Here is a 19815-nt window from a genome sequence, read left to right on the forward strand (position 1 = left end):
GTGTCGATTCGTATATACCGTCGCGATCTTTCTTTCAAACGTTAAAATCAAAGAAAATGTTATAAAACCAACTGCAGATAGGTCATACAAGTTATTTTGCAAAAGAACGTGTAATTGTATTGACTTAAAATAATTTAATTTAATTTTTTTTTTCAATTTTTTTTTTCTTTACCAACAAATCGTGTATGGTTGTGCCTGTAATATCGCATTTTATAATATCGGTTTTCTTCAATTAATTCGAGTTTTCAAATTAAATTCAAGTGAATTGGTGAACGACTTTGGTGTATATATCGAGAAGAGGATTAAAGTTGGAATAGAATAACAATAAAAATTCAATAACTTTGATTGTAAGTAAGGTACTGCACTACACACGACTCGCAGACTCGTTGAAAGCAAATTTTAATTAAAACAGAAAAAAAAACAAAAGCCAAAAAGAATTCATATAATTTTTGTGTGTTCTGTGCAACATAATAGAGAAGTGATTTTTATCTAGTGAATTTTCGATTGGACATCGCTAGAGTGCAAATCAGCTGGATACATTTTATTGGATTACAATCTTCTATTCGTTGTGACCAAGCGTATTTGAATCAAAAAAACAATAATTATGCGGTGGAGAACAACGGTAGGTTATATCCATAAAAAATATGATTTTTGTTTTGTAATCTCAAAATAATGTTCAAGGATTTTATTTAGTCTATTCATCAAATCTTAAGATTATTTTTTTTTCTTTCTTAAAAATTTTATTTCTCGTGCAAGACCACACAATTTAAAATTCAAAAGATTAAATTAAATTCACTTACTGGTAAATCGTTGCTTTACCCACATTTTTATGCATATATATCTCTTTTTATTGAGTACAGAGATCGGTTAAGGTTGTAATTATTTTTTCGGATTTATGTATCAGGCAATAATCTATTGAACTATGATTTATGTTAATGCATCGCGTAATAATAGACTCTTGGATTATAATTTTCTTTAAAGGGTACTATTCAGTGTAACTGACTTAATGTCTTAATCGCATATCATAAAAGTTGAATTGCAACCAATCATTATGTGCTGGTTTCCTGAATCCAAATGTTTCTGGATTAATTCATTTCGATTCATAACACCAAATCATCAATGAACGGACGCAATAAGATATTCATAATCCAATTCATTTATCATGCAATCAAATTTATAGAATCAGGCAACTATAATTAGATTTTGAATAACTTGAGTTGGTTATAAATTAAAAACTGCATAGGAAAACAGAAAATGATAACTAGGAAAAGAAAGGCAACTGGCTGAACAAAAACTTAAATATTCATTTTTCAATGATTGCATCAAAAGTACGAAAATGCATGAAATATTTTCTTAGTCTCGCATGAATGGCTAAGACTAAATCGACATAAATTCAGACTGTGGTCGACATAAACGGTACAGAAGAAGAAAAACAAAAATTGACTCAGAAAAATTGCCAGTTATTAAAAGTAAATGTCCGTTTTTACATGAAAACCGCCAGTGCCTAAAAACTCCAGAAATTTTACCTGTTTACCTGCACCAACGACTAGTATGCAACCACAACATCTTAAATTTTACCAGTTCAGATTTAATTTACTTTTTAAACAATTCATTTCATTGCAAAATCTGCACCGGTTCTCTTGGAACGTCATTTTACTTTCGTTTATTATTCACACGCATGTTACGCAAAGGTGGCAGATTGCTCATTAACCTTTCACACTCTTATTTTTCGCTTATTTTTTGACGTGAACACGTTAATAGCCTTCCCAATCAGGTCCTGACATCGTGATAATGAGTTCCTTTACAATTTAAATGTTTGACTTAGTTGCCCACTCCACCTCTAAAGTTGAAATCTTAATCCTGGTATACACACGTTATATAGATGTTATTGACCAATCATAAAAGTGAAATAAACGTTCGAAGGGTCGAATGTTCTAACTAGATCTACTGGAAAAGGTGATATGCATAGAATGTGATAATGTTGTCAATATTAGGATTTTCTTACTCAGGTTATGGCCTGGTGTCTAACCTTTATGAGAAATGAGAAATGCCAGTCACATAGGACATAAGTTTAGGCATTCGACGCACTATATCTAGTACTAGTACTTTAAGGGACACACAAGGTATATAAGCATTGTATAAATAATTAAAGATATGAAAATGAAAAGTGTAACTAATTGGAAGAGTTTCACATGAGTTCATTGGCATAAGCAATGCAGGGAGAATCGGCAAGCAGAGAAAAGACATGCAATGAATATATTGTTACAATATTTCAAGAGAAAAATGTGTACGATTTTGCCAAATTTAAAATTCGATGTGAGTATTATGCCTTGCTTGTTAAATAAAATTTCAATTTGTGATAATTTCTCTCGAGTTTTTTTTTTGTTTGTTAAAGAGTTTTCTAAAAGTAAATTACAAGCTCGTTTATAAGCGGAACAGCATATATGCATAGGATACACAGTAAACAAAACATGTTCATGAAACATTTCCACTATTCGAATCGAATTAAATGAAAATAATAAAATTGGCAAATCAAATTGACTCATTAAAGCGACCCGAGTGTAGACCGAATAAAATATTGATGCGTCTGAGTAATTTTACCAATTTTTTTTTTTTTAATGTTAATGTAAAGGTAAAGCATGACTTCAATTATGTGTTCTGATCATGGTATACATATTCTAGTGAGTGAATGGACGAGCCAAAGTTAAACAGAATACAATGAAACGAAAAACGTTAAATTGTAGATTTTCAAATAATCGCAAACAAAAAATCTTTCGAATCCGTCAATCAAACACAAAAACCAAATTAAATCTAGAAAATCTTTCATATTCGATTGTTGAGTTGTTCGTTTTTTTTTTTGTATTTAAACGAAACTATTTCTTATGATTAATAACAATTTTGTTTATTTTATTGTGAGAATTCACTATTGTTATATTATGTTTGCTCGAGTACATCCCAAGACGATGAAGACGAAGACGGATAAAAAAATTGAACAATTGGAATCAGTAAAAATTTATAATAAAAAAAAATCTGAGGTTAAAAACCTAAAATTTATAAACAATGAGCTTCTAAAAATCATTGTTAAATCCAAAGTTTGTACACTGTACACGTACAGCGGAGATACTTTCAGTTTCACTTGTTTGTAAGTTTCATTTTTTTTTTATTCTTCGTATAAATTGAATTTTTCTTCGTCTTCTTCTTGAACTTTTGCTTTTCATTATTATAATAATTTTTTTTTTGTTTTTGCAAGGCAAGAAGATACATTTATTGTATATTTATATATGGACTGTGTGTATATATTGTTCGAAAATTTAACATCTTGCTTCCGGAATACATTTTCCATATGAAACTATTACTTTAATTAAAATAAAATATGACGGATTCGTTTTGAAAATGCAAGCCAAACAATTGAGTTCTGCTGTTCGTTCATTTAAACATTTTAATAATACTTAATACAAAAAAAAAATGTGTACCATAAAGCTAGTGCCCGGTTTCGCTTCATAATTTTTTACATTTTCATTGTGGAAATGAGCAGATTTAGCAGGATGTTTTGTAATGTCTGTGAAATGTTATTTAACGTTAGTAATAAATTTATCGGACTTTTCGATGGTTTTTTTTTAACGAAGCGTCAAATCAGACAATTAGTTCTTAAGTCGACAAACATACAAAAACGATAACGGGATCTAGATCATCACTGATGAGAAAACTCACATTTTAGAAGGACGTACTGTAACCATTCTGCCATAGATAACAAGCAATTTCCCATTATAATTCTTCAGTCTGTTATTTCATTTGTTTTTTTTACTTTACATTGCAACATAATCTTTTACTTCATTAGTTGACGCATTCATTTACCAGCGTTACAAAAAGTACAACTCTTTTAGGTCCACTTTTGTTTGTAAAAGGAAAAAAGTGGAACTATTGTAACGCCGCATATATGCAACGTTATAATAAGGAACACATAAGTAAAGCACTTGTAGAAGGAAAGTGAGACTAAAAAAGTGAAACTATTGTAACGCTGCATATATGCGGCGTGAAGTTAGTTCCACTTTTGACGCTGGTGATATGTAGATTATTGCTTCATTCTTTACTTAAATCGTATGTGGCTATTAACAGACGAACAGGTCAAGTACTTTTAATTTTTAAGGATAAGTCGAAAGCAAATTAATTGCAATGAAAATGGTCGTTACAATAGATCGAATGGATCGTATTCAACGCCGGGTACACGCTATTCTTTGGTTGAAGAAAATAAAAGTCTCTTTATAACAATAACAATCACATAAATCTCAAAAGTCGCGCCATTCATTATTTAAATAAGCCGAAACATTTTGTTTATCGAATGAAAATGTATTTATGAATTGTCATATCCGATGTTATCATGATTATGTAAAAAAAAAATGGTAAAATTAGACCATAAAAACTTCGATGGCTATTAACGTTTGCGGGCCGAATTCATGCTAGCATTGTACCTCCATTGTTCGTGTATTTATTCGAATTTTTCCAGTGTAGAGTTTGAAAAACATTTTTTTTTTCTTTAAAATTATAACCGAACAATATTTCATCTATGGATTCGTATATATTATAAACATCATCGCATGCATAAAATTTTGTTTTGCTAATAAATTAAAATTAATTCTTTATAAAGTAATAACAATAATTCTGTTATGTATTTGACGACGATGTTGTAATATTTTTCAGACAAATCACAAGATTTTTATGGTTTTTTCTTTCGTTTTGTTTTATTTGCATGATTCAAATCTTATTTCCGAATTCCGTGCAAACATTCATTGGAGCATGAATGAAAAATTATTTTTTAATTTTATTGTTTGAGTACGATGAGTATGGATGGATTTTGTGTTGAGGAAAAGGTTTATTATGACGGAATGTTTATGTCTAAGGGAATACTTTATAAAAATTCTTAGTTGCTTTAGGTCGTATGGGAAAATATTGAACCGTACGCAAATGGTGAGGGCGGGGTGTTTGTTTCCAGTGTCACTGGAAGGTAGTTACTACATTCCTAACTGAGCAATTTTGGATTAAATTGAATAAGTCTGTGTCTTACTTCTACTTTTGTTGGACATCTTAAAAAGCATGAAAAACTGTGTCATAAGAATATTAATCTATAGCGATGTTAAGACTAAGTTACTCTTTTGGGTAAAGTAGTAGATTACAACGGATGCTGCAACTACAAAGTAACAATTTTGCGATAAAAGCAACCTCATAATTGTGTTTCTTGTGTAGCAAACAGGTTCAACAAGAGTCGAAACACAGAAACTGAAGCAAGTTGCTCAAAAACAGACGAGTCAGTTTGCGATTATCACAAGGTTGTTTCTGTATTTATGAATTACGTACCATCATCCAATGTATTCTGGTTTATTGTCTGCCTCATTCGAAAGTTGATTAACACAAAGAAATTCATGTAAAATGAACGAAAAATATCTTCATGTTCGCAGGGGAGAAAATGCCATGTAATGGTCGACTTTCGCATGGGACAGACAATAAATTTATTTATTTCATCAGATTTAAAATGCATGTAGCAGTAGCTATGCAATAGGACGCAAGACAGAGCTCATGGCTTTTAAGAACTTGATGCAACCGAGGTAGGGGTTATAATTGATTAAATCTCAAAAAGAAATGACAGGATTAAAGACTGTAACATGCATGCCAATGAAACAACAGTCTGATAAATAAATTTTCGTTGTAAATAAACGATATACGAAATGCTTTTCGCAACCGAAAACATCCTACAAGAGCTACATCATCATAACAATTATTATTACCGAAACATTTAATGTCAATTTGAAGTCATTTGTCTTAATTTCAAAGCGACCAACCCAAAAACTAAAATAAAATCGAACACACGAGACAACTTCATTTTTCCGTTGCACATCCATTATTATCCATCCATTTATAATATCAAATTGACAGTTTTTAGCTTTTCGCAATTTAATGCGAATTTGAGTTTAATTTATCTATGCAAATTTCCTAGCAAAATCATGTTTTACTCGCAATACAGTATCGTTGGGAATGGTGCGTAGGAATAAATTAATAAATTTTGTACTGGAGAGAACCGAAAAATAAAAAAAGATTTTCGAAATCCTTGTATTCAAATTCAAATTTTATGGAAATTGGTTGCGATGCACCAGTTGGGAAAAAAAATCTATTGCACAAGGCGCCAAACGCAGTCTTTTCAAAATGAAACTGAAAATTAGAATTTGTGCAAACAATATTGTATTGTTCGCACATTTCACAGTCGCATCAGAAATACATCAGTTGATTCAGCCACATCGCACAAAGGCTGAAAGAACAATTACTCTGCGTTTCACTTATCAATTTTTAGGGCTTAAAAGACTCTACAGTGTAGGCAGCATATCATTTCATTGAAATACCGATTCTGAAATATATGCTGTATTCCCCCTTATCTAAGAGTTTCGCAGAAGTCGTCAACCCTTCATTGAAACACAAGAAGAAGGAGTCTGAGTATCTAAGAAAAAAAGACATGACGAAGTTCTGATCTCCTCGTAAATTAAATCTATTTTCAAAACTTAACTTTATTGCAACTGTATGTCGCCTTATTTAAGGCATATTTTGCCTTTTGTCGTTAGATTTGACTGAACAGCCTGTTGAATAATATAATTTCGCTTGCAGCTAATTTTCAATTTGAAAATTTTGATCGAGATTATTCAGACACTCTAAGCTTCCGCATAATTAACTATGCACTTGAAGAGAGTCGTCATTTCTATGTTACGTTACCATTAGCGTTAGCGATATAAAAATATTTAAAATTGTTTTAATATGTATGTACCTTTTGGTTAAGTGGTTGGTTTCAGGTAACAAGCAACGCTTGTCGTTGTTGCTGTTGTTGTCTTTTCATGTAGAAAGTGGTATTATTATTGTTGTATTATTAGAAATTTGATACACATTTCTGTATTATTTCAGTTGCACAAAAAGGTAATGGTTGTACGTATGATGCAATATCCTATTTTGTGTCTTACGTTTTAAACGTTGTAACCGAATGAGTGCGACAATTATTATATATATATGAATAATTGAGCAATATTGTTGTAACGATCCATAGTTTTGGATTTCAATGAGATTATTTGTGTTACATATATAATTTTCGTGGACAAGTTAATGTTTCGTTTGAATAACAACAACGGGTTTGGCTTCTCGAAATAATTTTCATTTTCATTTTTGAATCGTCAATATCTAGATTTGCCACGATATCGTAATTAAAATAATTATTTCGTAGACAACAAACAGTAATTTGATAATAATTAACTCTGGGGAAGAAACACAAATAAAAAATCGAGAAATGATTTATGATTTAAATGCAGTATGTGTTACCGCAGAGTGATCGATTGATTGATTGATTGATTGGATATAGTTCTTTTGAGTTTTTATTTTTATTTTAACTGAAACAAATAACTATTTATTACGAAGTGGTAGCTTGTTAATTTGATTGATTGTTTGACGGTATAGGAGAAACATTCGATGTTTGTTTGTTACGGCTTTAAATATTGATCTGTACACGAACCGTGTTATTAATTTTTATTCATTTGGGTGTTATATTAGTGTTTTTAAGCATAATAAAAGTATCGTATAAGCCCTGTCAATTTAAACAAAAAAGTGCTACCGGGTCTTACACCGGCTACAGACTACAGGATTTCTACTGTAGCAATTACTTCAGTTTACTAAGAGTGTTTCGCTGATCTTTTGAGAAGGGAAGACCTACAAATTAAACGTTCAAATTATTTTGACGAATTTCATGAAGCTTTTGAGAATTCGAAGCTAAACATAAATTCTCATATTGTTCTTATCTCATCTCGTCGGTATTACGACACTTCAATAATGGAAGTCAGAGTTAACTTATACCCCGAGATATACTCCAATAGTATCGGGCCGATACCCACAGACGAAGCCATTATGTTCGGTTACCTTAACTTTCGGTTGCATCCAATGCCAATGCACAAATTGCAACGATTAATTGAATTGTGTTTCGTTCAGCTCTAACAAAGAACAATAATTAATTGTTGGCTTGTTTGCTTTTACTCGTCAGTTAGACATTGAAATTTATGTAAACAATGTCGTCGAGTTCGTTATCAGATATGAAATGGAATTGACATTGGTTTGAATGTTGTTCAGATATTCAGCCAGAAGACAATGTTCTCTGAAGAATGATGCGTACTTGTGTCTGTTAGCATTTCGTTGACCGTGGTAATAATTAGGCTAGGTAATAGTCTTTGTTGGAATTGTCCTTTGACAGATTGTTGGAATTAGTTAGTTAGTTAGATTATGCATTAGGTCTTACGGTCTTTTAATTTACATATAAACCCGAGCAAAACAATGCGAGAATATTAAAATTTAAAGACGAAATAAGAGAAAAAATGACAAAAGAAAAGAAAAAAAAACTAAAAATTTAGGATCACGGATCCATTTCGCAAGCAGGACTGCTAAATCAAAACGATAAAATCAAGTAAAAGTTAAAGCTAAGAAAAATGGCCACGCAGTTACCGATTTAGGTGATTTAGGTGAAAGACGATGATATGAGTCAGAGGAACTTTTAAGCACTAAAGTAATCTCTACACGCACCTTTGAGTCATAGGTCGAAACTCTGCTGACAAAAAATGAATTATTAATAGGGATTGGTCTAGATAGTGTGGCTGATAATGTCCGAAAAGTTGAAAAGTATATTGACATCCCTTCCTGAGATTTTCGTCCGTTGATAAAAGGTCGTTTTTCTACACAAATTCACCAACTATTTTGACGTTATCACCCGCACTACTATACGCTTTATCATCAGTTAGCTTCTCCTTCAAAAATAGAGAATTTATTACACCGACAACGATACTTGCTGGTTAGCCACAAAACACACATAAAATATCCGCAATGACAATCGACCATAAATTTATAAAGAATCAATTTAAAGTCTCTAAGATGCAAAAATTATTGTGTATATTATACACATTTTATCCGAAAAAAAGAGTCCATTATTTATGCAGAAAATTGAATGAATATTGAATCAAAAATATAATAATATTTAAGCGAAGAAGAAGAAAAGATAAATTATTCACAGCAAAAATCTCTTAATGTGTGTTATGTTGTGTTGCGAGTTGTATGTTATTTTCATATTATTTGCAACAACGTGGGAACTTCTTTGCATTTTGCAAGGCAGAGGTTAATGCAAATATATGTGTTGATGTATAAAATAATTTAATTATATAACTTCATCAAATAAAAATAAATTCTCGCTGGAAAATTAATACAAACAAGGCCAGAAGCCATAGTTTAATCTATCTTACGTTACCTTCTCTGTTTTCAATTTCATTTGTCTAAGAATTCATATACCGAAAATTCGCTTGAACAATTTTCTTTATTGTAAAAAATCTCAGTTTTCGCTCTGTTACACTCTTCGCATGGTCCACTGGAAAATATAGAAAATGAAAGCATCGCAACGCTTCAATCGATGCACAGCAATGTGTAGTGTATATACGTATATATAACAATCGGCTAAAAATCTATCCGAATGTTCTATGTGTTCAACCTTTTGTCTAAAATTTTAAACCATTACAACTGATCTACTTAGCAAAACGGAAAGTAAAACCTTTAAAAACATACAACATAGAGTTATGTGGAAAGAATGCATACAAAAGTCAACCGACAAGTTGCTGGCAGTATAGGCATATAGATTTTATGTAACATGTTTGCAATTATATCGTCATATCGGTGAGATTTTCAGGTACATTTGTGCATATATAGATGTATATATACGTTGCATATCTACCTTTTGTTTTGCAGAGTTCAAACACTCAATCGAATATGTATATAATATAAATTGCTGAACAACACTCTATGTGTACATTTTTTGAATTTTAATGCTGTTTTATATCGTAATTTGTGTTATTAGATGAGAATCAAATTTGTAAATGCAAAAAATAATGTGCACCGTGTAGGTAATTCATCATTATTATGTGTATATATAGATACATATACAACATATAAACGCAACCAGCGATAATTAACAATTTGATTTAGCAAACGTGGATTTTTTTATTTTTTTTTGGAAGGACTGAGAACGAGATGCGATTGAAACTTTATGATTAGAGTTGACTGGAAATGTTCCTTTGTCGGAAAATGGTTGAAAAAATTATTGTGTGTTATGGTAATTGGATTGGTATGGCTTAAGAAAAATAAACTCATAGTTGTGCATCATCGGAGAATTAATGAAATGATTACATGTAGCGTAGCTGATATTTATCTATACTACAATCGATAAGGTCAAACGTTTACAAGGCATATTAACTGTGGCAGTTTCTTCCAAAAACACTTCAAAATGTATTCTCACAAGAAGAGATGCACAATAATAGACTTGATTTGATTCTTCAGCCTCTACTTGTTCGAATACATTTAAATGCGTTTTTCGAAGAGATTGAATCAGTTGATGCTCTGTGAATGTTTCTATATAGAAAATGACTTTATCAACTCACACCACCAACGTTTTGTTGTCTATGCATTCCAAACACGAAAATTATGACACGGTAACAGTATGGAAATAAAGCTGTTTGAAGAGAAATTCACCTCGAGAGTTTATCTTATCCCGAGCTACCAATGTAATGTTCCCTTTGCAAGTATTTGTAATCAATATAGGTGAATCCCTATTTGAAACTCGTCCACATCTGTACCGGAATTTAACGTGATGACACAAATCATTTTATGTTGAAGCATAACCGAATTCCAGCTTGTCAGTCATTCATCTATAGGGTTAACAGTTAAACGAAGCAAATTCAGGCAAATATTTTGTCGTTGTGAATTATTATTCCCAGTACTAGAACTAAAAGTACTAAAGGCTAATATCAGACTGGTCAGCATTTTACCATCATTATTACATTTTCTATTCATTGCAATCAGTCTGAACTTAAGCCCGGATTGGCCCAATGAGCATTCGGGCGATGCTAGAAGTGATTTTCCATTAATGGTTTTTTAAATGAACGAATGGCTTTTTAGAAATTATTGTCTTTCAGGTAATAATTCAGGCTTTTAGGTAAAAATTCCGCCTCTGTTGTAAACTTTAAAATGACTATAATTTTGGTTACAAAGTTTTGTGTAAACTTGTTGCTACCTAAACAGGAATTTGCCAAAGAAAATGTTTTTTTTTGCAAATCTTGGTAAGTTCTACCAACTTCTGGATTTAGTAGGTGATACGACCCTTTTCAAAGTTTCAGTTTCAGAACTTTTTTCCGTTAAGTTAATTTAACTTTTCATCTAAAATATGTTTCACTCGTCTGCAAATACAACATTAACTATCAACTTCCTTACTGCATTTTTTCTATCTGAAAGTTATTTGATTACAGAAAAAAAAATGACGACCTGAAATATTGACACATCAGCTTTTTTCTACACGATTTTTATAAGGAAACGTACAAATTATCTCTTTGCAAAAAATGAACATTTAGCAAATTATATCTGTAATGTCGGAAGAAAATCATTTAGTGATGAATTGTTTTACAATTTATAACCTTAAGTGCCTCTCTAAAAAAAGATATTGATGCATCATGGACGAAAGAAAAAAAATAAAAAAAATGCAGAAGGTTTGTACTGATGCTGAGAATTCCTTGACGTTACCATACCATTTCGAAAACAAAAAATACATAAAAATTTGCAAACGAACTATTCGTGTCAGTGCAGATCTTATAATGCGATTAGCTACATACCTATTATCTCAATGAATAATTAAAAGATCTGACGTTGTTAATTCGGAACGGAGCAGTAGGAAAAAAGCGACTCAAAGGCATTGTTTCTTCATTAATTACTCATACTTAGTTATTGATGACCTTGACCCTTTTGCATAATCTACCAGCAAAAATTATTATGCATTTCAACTTGTGACTTTATTTACTCTTCATTAAATTGGCGCGGTCCACAGCCACTAATTATAAATCTTTTGTATTCAACAGTTTATAGCTACCATAATTCAATGAAATGAAAAAAAACTAACTTTTTATTCTCACCATTGTTGAAGTGAAAATTTGATAATAATAAAGTAATTTCTAACAATTTAGTTTGAAACCATTTAATGAGTGCATTTCAATTTGCATTAATTTTACGACACAAAATACTTGTGTGATTCATTATATTTGGGGAAGTTTAAGAGGATCGATTGTATTTAGCTTCCATTGTGTAATACTTTCATCCCTTTCGAAGATGTCCATTTTTTGAATGGAAATGAACATCTAGAATTCAAATTACCGAAATATGACCAAGGGGGTTCCAAAGTCAATGCAATGTATCTCTCAAATATTTCATAATGTTTCGAATGCAATGTACTTGCAATCTTAAGTTCATAAAAGGCTCAGAAATAGTTAAACTAAACATTCATATTTCACACAATTTCTTCCGTAGATTTTCATTGTAATTTGGAAAAATTTAGGTAAAATTTGGGAAAATGTTCTACCAAAAATAATCCTTGATAGATTCTCATTAAGAGACATGCGTTTAAACGCTCAATTCAACACGGATTAGATTAAATTCGGGTTGTGTGAAGGTCTCTATAGTCTCCAAAACTCTATTCCTTCTGTCCTAGGAACCTACAGGTTCTTAACAAGAAGTCGTTAAGGAGCTTTCCATATAAAGATAGCAAATCCTCATCGCTGGGAAAAGCCACAAGTGTTGGACCTGAGGCTAGTGTAAAATGGACAGTCCCTAAGGATGTGTACAATTCAGACCTAAAGACTTTGCTGTAATAACGTTATGTCTGTAGTTCAGCGCCTTTTCACTTACATATATTGAAACTACCTCGAGAATCACCGACATTTTAAACTTAAATATCTCAAGTTCGGCACAAAATTACCCCAAAAACAATTAAAAAGTTTCCTACAAGTTTAACCTGTCACATACGGCTATTCATCTGTTATCGATAACGACGACAAAAAAATGACAAGCACTGAGTAATATGGTCCTTTAAATAGAAAATGTCAAAAAAACTGAAGTACAAGATTTGGAATTCACCGATTAAAAATACTTTGATCGATGGAAGTAATAGACCCGATAATAATACTGGTAATATGCTTGGCGTCTGTAACAGGTTAAAATCAATAAGCCAATAGATGAACAAACATACCACAAAATGCGTAACATTTTATCGATTGACGTCCAATATAAAAGCAAAATAGAAAAAAAGAAAATTTCAATTTCTAACTATGTAAATACGAGATCGCATAACATATTACTTTCCTCGAAGTATTTTATTAGTCTCGCATATCCAATAGTTAATTCATAACACATCCTCGCTTAATAAATCAATTATAAATAATTTCTAAATGAAATTGAAATTTACTGTAATTACTAACCACACTTCTTGTGCTTGTTAAAAAAAAATATCATGAAATTTCTACAAAAAATTTAATTTTTTTTATTGAAATTCGAAGCACACATAAACTTGACTCATGTTAAATATACCAATATTATCCACTTGTTGCATGGACTACGATCAGTACGAAGAGACGCTGTTTTTCTTCGTTTGAATAATATTTTCATATTAATAATCATGTCTGGTCTGTGTGTGTGTATCGTAGCGTCCAGTTGGAGTCCATTTTTACGAAAAAAAATCTAATAAATTTTCCAAGCCTGTCACTTTCATTGGATTTTTACAACCGGTGGTCTTCGTGGTCAGTGTAAGATCACGGTATAATATACCTGTTTGCGTATAAATCATGTAAAATATGCACAATACGCAAGTTCTGGTAGCGTGGAATTATTTTATACCGTTCGCAATGGAACGGTTATACACAATGAATTGTTCAAAAAAAAATTGTTTTAAAGCATAAATGAATGGTAACGGTCAAAATGATGGTCAAGTTTACAAAATATTACAAGAAATTTCATTGAGCAATTGCGTAATTGTTTTTAATAATTAAAGATATTTTTTTAGCAGCGTGAAATATAAATGTAATGTGTGTCGATGGATGAATGGATGGATGGTGTGTGCTTAGATTCGAATTAATGGCAAGATTATTTTTTTCTTAAATTTTAATTAATGACCGGAGAAGAAGAAATTTAGTTGATGAGGTACTACACCGCACAGTTTAGTGATTTAGGCGATGAGGCTAATTTACGATTTTTTTTAGAACAATTTTGTAATAAAATAAAGGTCGCGTCAATTGCTTATTGCATTCGGTTCGCTTTGGTAGTTTCATAATTTTTTTTTCTTCAATGCTCAATCGTCTTAGGACATATTGACGAGCTATAATTATTTGTCCGTTTAACTGGTATAATTTTCCGTATAATTTCATCGAAATGATTTATTACATTTCACACAAATAGAAATAGAAATCTTTCATTAAATTGCGTACAAGACTTACGAAAATGATTTCACTTCTGGGTAATTAAACGAAAATCATTTGTCTCATCGTTCGTTTACAAACTTTACTTGCAATTCCATTGAAACATCTTATCGAAATTCCCATTCCATTTGATGGCTACGAGTTGCAATAAAAAAAAAAACAAATGTCCAATATGAGCGGTACGTGTAAGGAATTCATAAAAAAGCACAAACCACAATATTGCGAACGAATTCGTTTCACTTTTATTGATGAGAGAGAGCCGCACGATATTTCACAATTTTTAATTTTTTCTCTTACAATTTTTGTCTTTCAGTTACTTCCGATTGTTATCAGTCTTGCAATTGTTGCCGTTGACGCTCAAAGCAGACATCTGAGAATCCGAGGACGACCAATTCAACAGGAATCCGACGAAAATCTGGAAGAAGAATATGTCGACGAAGAGAATACCCAACAGCCGGCATTGCAGTACTACACATCGGATTCGAGAAACAATAATGGACGAGTTGTACTAGTATCATCGGACGATGAATACAATGGATTGTATGGAAAGCCAACAACTCCAACACCCCGAGCACGAGTTGATTACAACCGACCAGTAGCTAAATCATCGACACAGGCGCCCAGGCTGAAGGATCAAGGATCGAAGCCACCTCCAGTTCAGACAATTCGAAATTACAGCAAAGTAAACGATGATGGTAGGTTTCTAGATCTGTGTGATCATATCGACGGACAATTGAATCCGTCCTTTGAAAGACATATTAAACAATTCGAATGAAATAAATTTCAGGATCGTTTACATTCGGATACGAAGCAGCTGATGGATCATTTAAGGAAGAAACTCGCGGTACGGATTGCGTGGTTCGAGGCAAATACGGCTATGTCGACCCTGATGGCAACAAAAGAGAATTCACATATGTGTCTGGAAATCCATGCGATCCCAATCATCCAGACGAAACAGAAGAGGAACCAGAACGATCGGAGGAAGAATCAAATGAACCAGAAAATATTCCTCAAAATTACCCACGTCGTCCAGTTAAACCATTAGCTCCACGACCATCAGCAAGACCTGTTCAAACTACCACACATGCTCCTCCAACAACCGTTTTCCAAAATATATATTCAAGTGCTGGCTATGAACAAAGTGAGGAAGATGAGCAGCCAGAGCCTATTCAACTTTTGCAACAACCTCAACAGTTCCAACGTGCACGACCTGCTCAATCCGTCCATCCCTTAAACCAAGCTGAAGTGAATATTCGTCAACGTCCAAGAATTACGGTCGCAAATACCACTCCTACTCCAGCATACAATTCACCCACCAAAGAAACACACCCAGTAAGTATTACTCCACGACCAACGTATCGAGTATCACAACAAAGTCTTCAGACACAACCACCAGCAACAACGTACCGACCAAACGTTCAATTCATTACACAAAAGCCGGCATCAATTTCATACTCACCATCATCTACACCATCACATCTCTCCGTTGAACCGATAACAAAGAGTGCTTACGCCACAAGTCGTAAACCAATTGACTTTGCTAACGAGTTCCAAAAATTCCAACAAGCCCACAACGTACAATCAACAACTACTCGACCCCAAGCACAACAAGTGAAGGTATTCAAACCATCTCAATCAGATGCATCGAATCCAATTTACGAATCGCAACTCGTTTTCGATCCATCGACCGGACAATATGACTCTGCACTATACCAACAACTTCCCCAAAGTGATGGTGACTTCTCGTTGAACCATCGCATCCAACCATACGTCCACCAACCAGAATTCAATCAACAGCATCAGCTGTTCAATTTGGAACAAATCCAGCCACAAAGTGGCCAGCCACTTTACCACCGACCCAGTCCACAGCCGACTCGTTCGCCACTCCAATTTCCCCAATTCTCTCAGCAAGTCTACCAAAAAGAACACGAGAATACACAAGTGCTCAGCTCACAGCAACTGTACGCCCAGCAACAGGAACTGCAACAACAGCAATTGCGTCAGGACCGATTAGAAGCGGCTAAACAAACTCCCGCCCATAGATTTCAACTACAATCGCAACCACTCCGACAGGAATATCAATCACATCAACAGCCACAAGGATTCTATTTCGTTGCTCCACAGCAGTCGTCCGGGCAAATTGACGAATTTTTGAGAGGACACAACATCGACTTTAATTAGAGCAATGGTGTCTTGTGTGTAAATTATATTACCATTTGTTTCTCGTTCGTGTTTAGTTTAGGTATGAAAATTACAGTCAATCGTCTATGGTATGAGCTGTAATGTTGTAACACTCGTTTTTTTTTGTATCGTATCAGACATTGCTGAACTGAATATAATGTAATGTGGTGTAATGTTGCGTGATTGTGTTTACATAGAAAAAAACCGTCTCTTTTTTTTGGTTCGGTCACCTATCAAGTTGTGTAAAAATGTAAGAAAAATCAAAGAGCTCATGTCAAAATAATTAAAAACAAAAATGTTTTGTATATGGAATGATATACACGAGATGAAAAATATGAAACAGAAATTGTTTTAGTTTATGAACAATGAGGTTGACTCTCCGTATGTCATTTCGGCATAATAAATAACGAAGCAAATTTATGTCAATTAATTAGACACACGCAATTTTCAATAGAAAATTATTATATTTCATTTTTTGGGTACATAAAACACTTTTGATTTCGGTTATAGGCGAGATATGCACACCATGTATTTATACACACATTTGAAATATACGTACGCGCCCAATATTTAAATTTAATGCGTCAAATTAGCTGTCAAAATATTCATTGGTCATATAATGTATATTTATACTATTATGGTCATGATGGGTGGCATTATATAACGCATACGTAGATTGATGGTTAATTTAACGCATGAAACGAAATAGTTATTTACGTATCTGTTGTGGACGGTATATTTTAGGCAATTTCGCGAGTTGTAGCCCGAACGAAGTGAGGGCGACAAGCGAAAGTGCCTAAAATAAACCGTCCACAACAGATGCGTATACAACTTTTCATGCCGAGGGCCCAAATTACGAGAAAAATTCCGTAATTTTTGCCCAAGGCATGAAAAATATTTTTGCTGGCGATATAACTAACTTTTATGGTTGAATTTGCACAGACGACAGAGAGGGAGAGACCGTGACCCCCAAGTCATAGAAGTATACGGCAAAAAGAAAAATTATTTCGAAAATTGTACTCACATTTTCGGAATTTTCATTTGAGGTCCGTTACAAAAACCTCGTCTGTTAATATCGAATTTATTGGATTTGGTTACAGTCATCGAATCGTAACTTCAAGCGATTTCAATCCAGTCTATTCATTAATGATAATAATATATTGTGATGAATGAATGGAATGAATTGGATAAACTTTGTTTATATACAATGATGGAGGTTACAGTTCTTTCACTGTATACTAAACGTTTTTGATTTACAAAACGATTTTTTACATTTTAATTCAATTAAATTTTTTTCTTCTAAATATTTTTATATTTAAACTGATCGTTCATTAAAAATACAAAACAAATGCATTTTTTTATTGAAGTATCGAACTTGAAGCCATAATATTAAATTTTTTTCTTTTTGAAAAAAAAAAGATGAAATTAAAAGTAACATTACAAATAAATCAAAATGTAAAAGAAAAAATGTGAAGTGAATACCACACCATACTTTCAAAACTCATATTTGTTGTTTTTTTTATTATTTTTGTTTAAGTTAAAGAAGGTCAATTTATCTTTTCTAACATTTTCAGATAATTATTAATTACATTTGTATATTTTCAAACTATTAAATTTTATTTTTATCAACATCTATCGTTTTTATTGCATTTATATACCTTTAGAATAGAGTGAAGCTACATAGACTAGAGGAGAAGAAAATTACACCCACAACCTAATCCTTATTAATTTGTCTCAGTCCACAACAGTTTTGGTCCTTGAACCAGTGCCTATTTTAAGGAATTCTAAAAATTTCTTTTATTTCCTAAATTTTAATTTTTACGAGAATTTTTATTAAAATGTAAAAAAATATCATGCAAAGTTATTAGGCTGGCTCGAAGAAATCAATAACAACTTCGAAAGTCATAAAGCCAATATAGCTATTCTATAAGGAGGGAATATTTGGACATTTGTACGGATCGAACGTGTGCTGTTGTTCTCTTGAAAATCTTAAGTTTTTGTCAATTGCTCTCGTTTTTCATTATTCGAATTATTTGTTTTGTGACTAACGAGTCGATTTGCTGCCGATTTAAGTGGTGATTTGTCGTAGTTCATCGAATTTACGTGAAATTTGGTTTAAACTGCAATTTGAAAGAAGTCATTGTCTGCATTGACACAACGAAACGATATTCTATTGTACTGAACGTGACAAATTGAACAATATTGTAAGGATGGCGTCCAAGTGTAAGATCTGTAACAACACTATATCGAATTGTGATTTCATAACTTGTGCCGGTGTTTGCGGCGAACATTTTCACATTAAGTGTGTTTCTGTCACGAAATCCATGCTGACTGCTGTGACGAACTCCCCAAACATCCATTGGTATTGCCATCATTGTAATGATAGCAATAGAAACATTTCTGCTGTGGTAAATGGCATAAACGAGTCAATCGAACGTCTATCGAGCTCGCTGTCCAGTAACTTGCTCCAATTCTTGGATGGCTTCAGGATCCTGATGGGCAAACTTTTTGAAACCATCGGTACCGTAAACATTGCTCAAAATTTGTCTAACGCTGCTGATGTACATGAGCAAGATATAGAACATCGTAAAAATTTCTCTGAACATCGTCGTATGGAATGTGATCAGCTCGACGATATTGATCTTAAAGGAAACGAAACCGATCTTATAACTAACGAAAAGTGTCTCAACGGTTCAAATTTCGGTACGCTCGCTGCTACTTCTATACATAATCGTACGAAAAGTGTGGTCATTTCGAATATCGGTAAAGGCATCTCAACTGATTACCTGGAAAATTACTTGGTGGACGAACTGAAAATCGATAGAAATAAGATCCGTGTCTCGCTATTATTGCCGGCCGGTAGAACTGTGAACGACATGATATTTCTACAGTTTAAAGTGACCGTTCCAGATGACATGTATGCGTCAATAATGGATTCAAATACGTGGCCTAGAAATGTACGCATTCGTGATTTTGTCGACAAGCCGAGACGAAGCGTAGGAGTGACGTTGGAAAATTTTATGAAAAAGACGGGATGTAAATCGATTAATTGTTAAACGATCGAACGTCTTCTTATTTGTTCTCATGTTGTGTAAACTTTAGTTCTCTTCTTTGTCAGTTGTTTTTGATTTGTGATCTCCCAAGCTGCGCTTGGCTTCGGTTTAAATTGGAATTTTGATCTTTAAATTGTTGAAATTGTTCTGTATGTTAATGAATCGTCGTTTTTGTAAATACGCCAGTAAGGTTTTACCCGTTGGTGGAAGAAAAATAAATAAATAAATAAATAATAGTAAAA

General features: G+C 32.8%; 1 protein-coding gene across 1 annotated transcript; it reads left to right on the forward strand.

Annotated features, from left to right (window-relative positions):
- Window positions 1–17296, forward strand: LOC119082043 (transcription factor SPT20 homolog). The gene is made up of 3 exons (XM_037191373.1): window positions 1–622; window positions 14653–15034; window positions 15127–17296. Exons 1-3 carry the CDS (start codon window positions 605–607, stop codon window positions 16518–16520), a joined length of 1794 nt encoding a protein of 597 aa, XP_037047268.1. The 5' UTR covers window positions 1–604; the 3' UTR covers window positions 16521–17296.
- The last annotated feature ends 2519 nt before the right edge of the window (window positions 17297–19815 follow it).

This window comes from Bradysia coprophila, chromosome X (genome assembly GCF_014529535.1).
Source record: "Bradysia coprophila strain Holo2 chromosome X, BU_Bcop_v1, whole genome shotgun sequence".
Lineage (NCBI taxonomy): Eukaryota > Metazoa > Arthropoda > Insecta > Diptera > Sciaridae > Bradysia > Bradysia coprophila.

What these genes read in the sequence shown, in the direction of transcription:
- LOC119082043 (XM_037191373.1), top strand. An exon ending in CAGCAAAGTAAACGATGATG is followed by an intron (nt 15,035 to 15,126) that starts GTAGGTTTCTAG and finishes AATAAATTTCAG; the next exon opens with GATCGTTTACATTCGGATAC.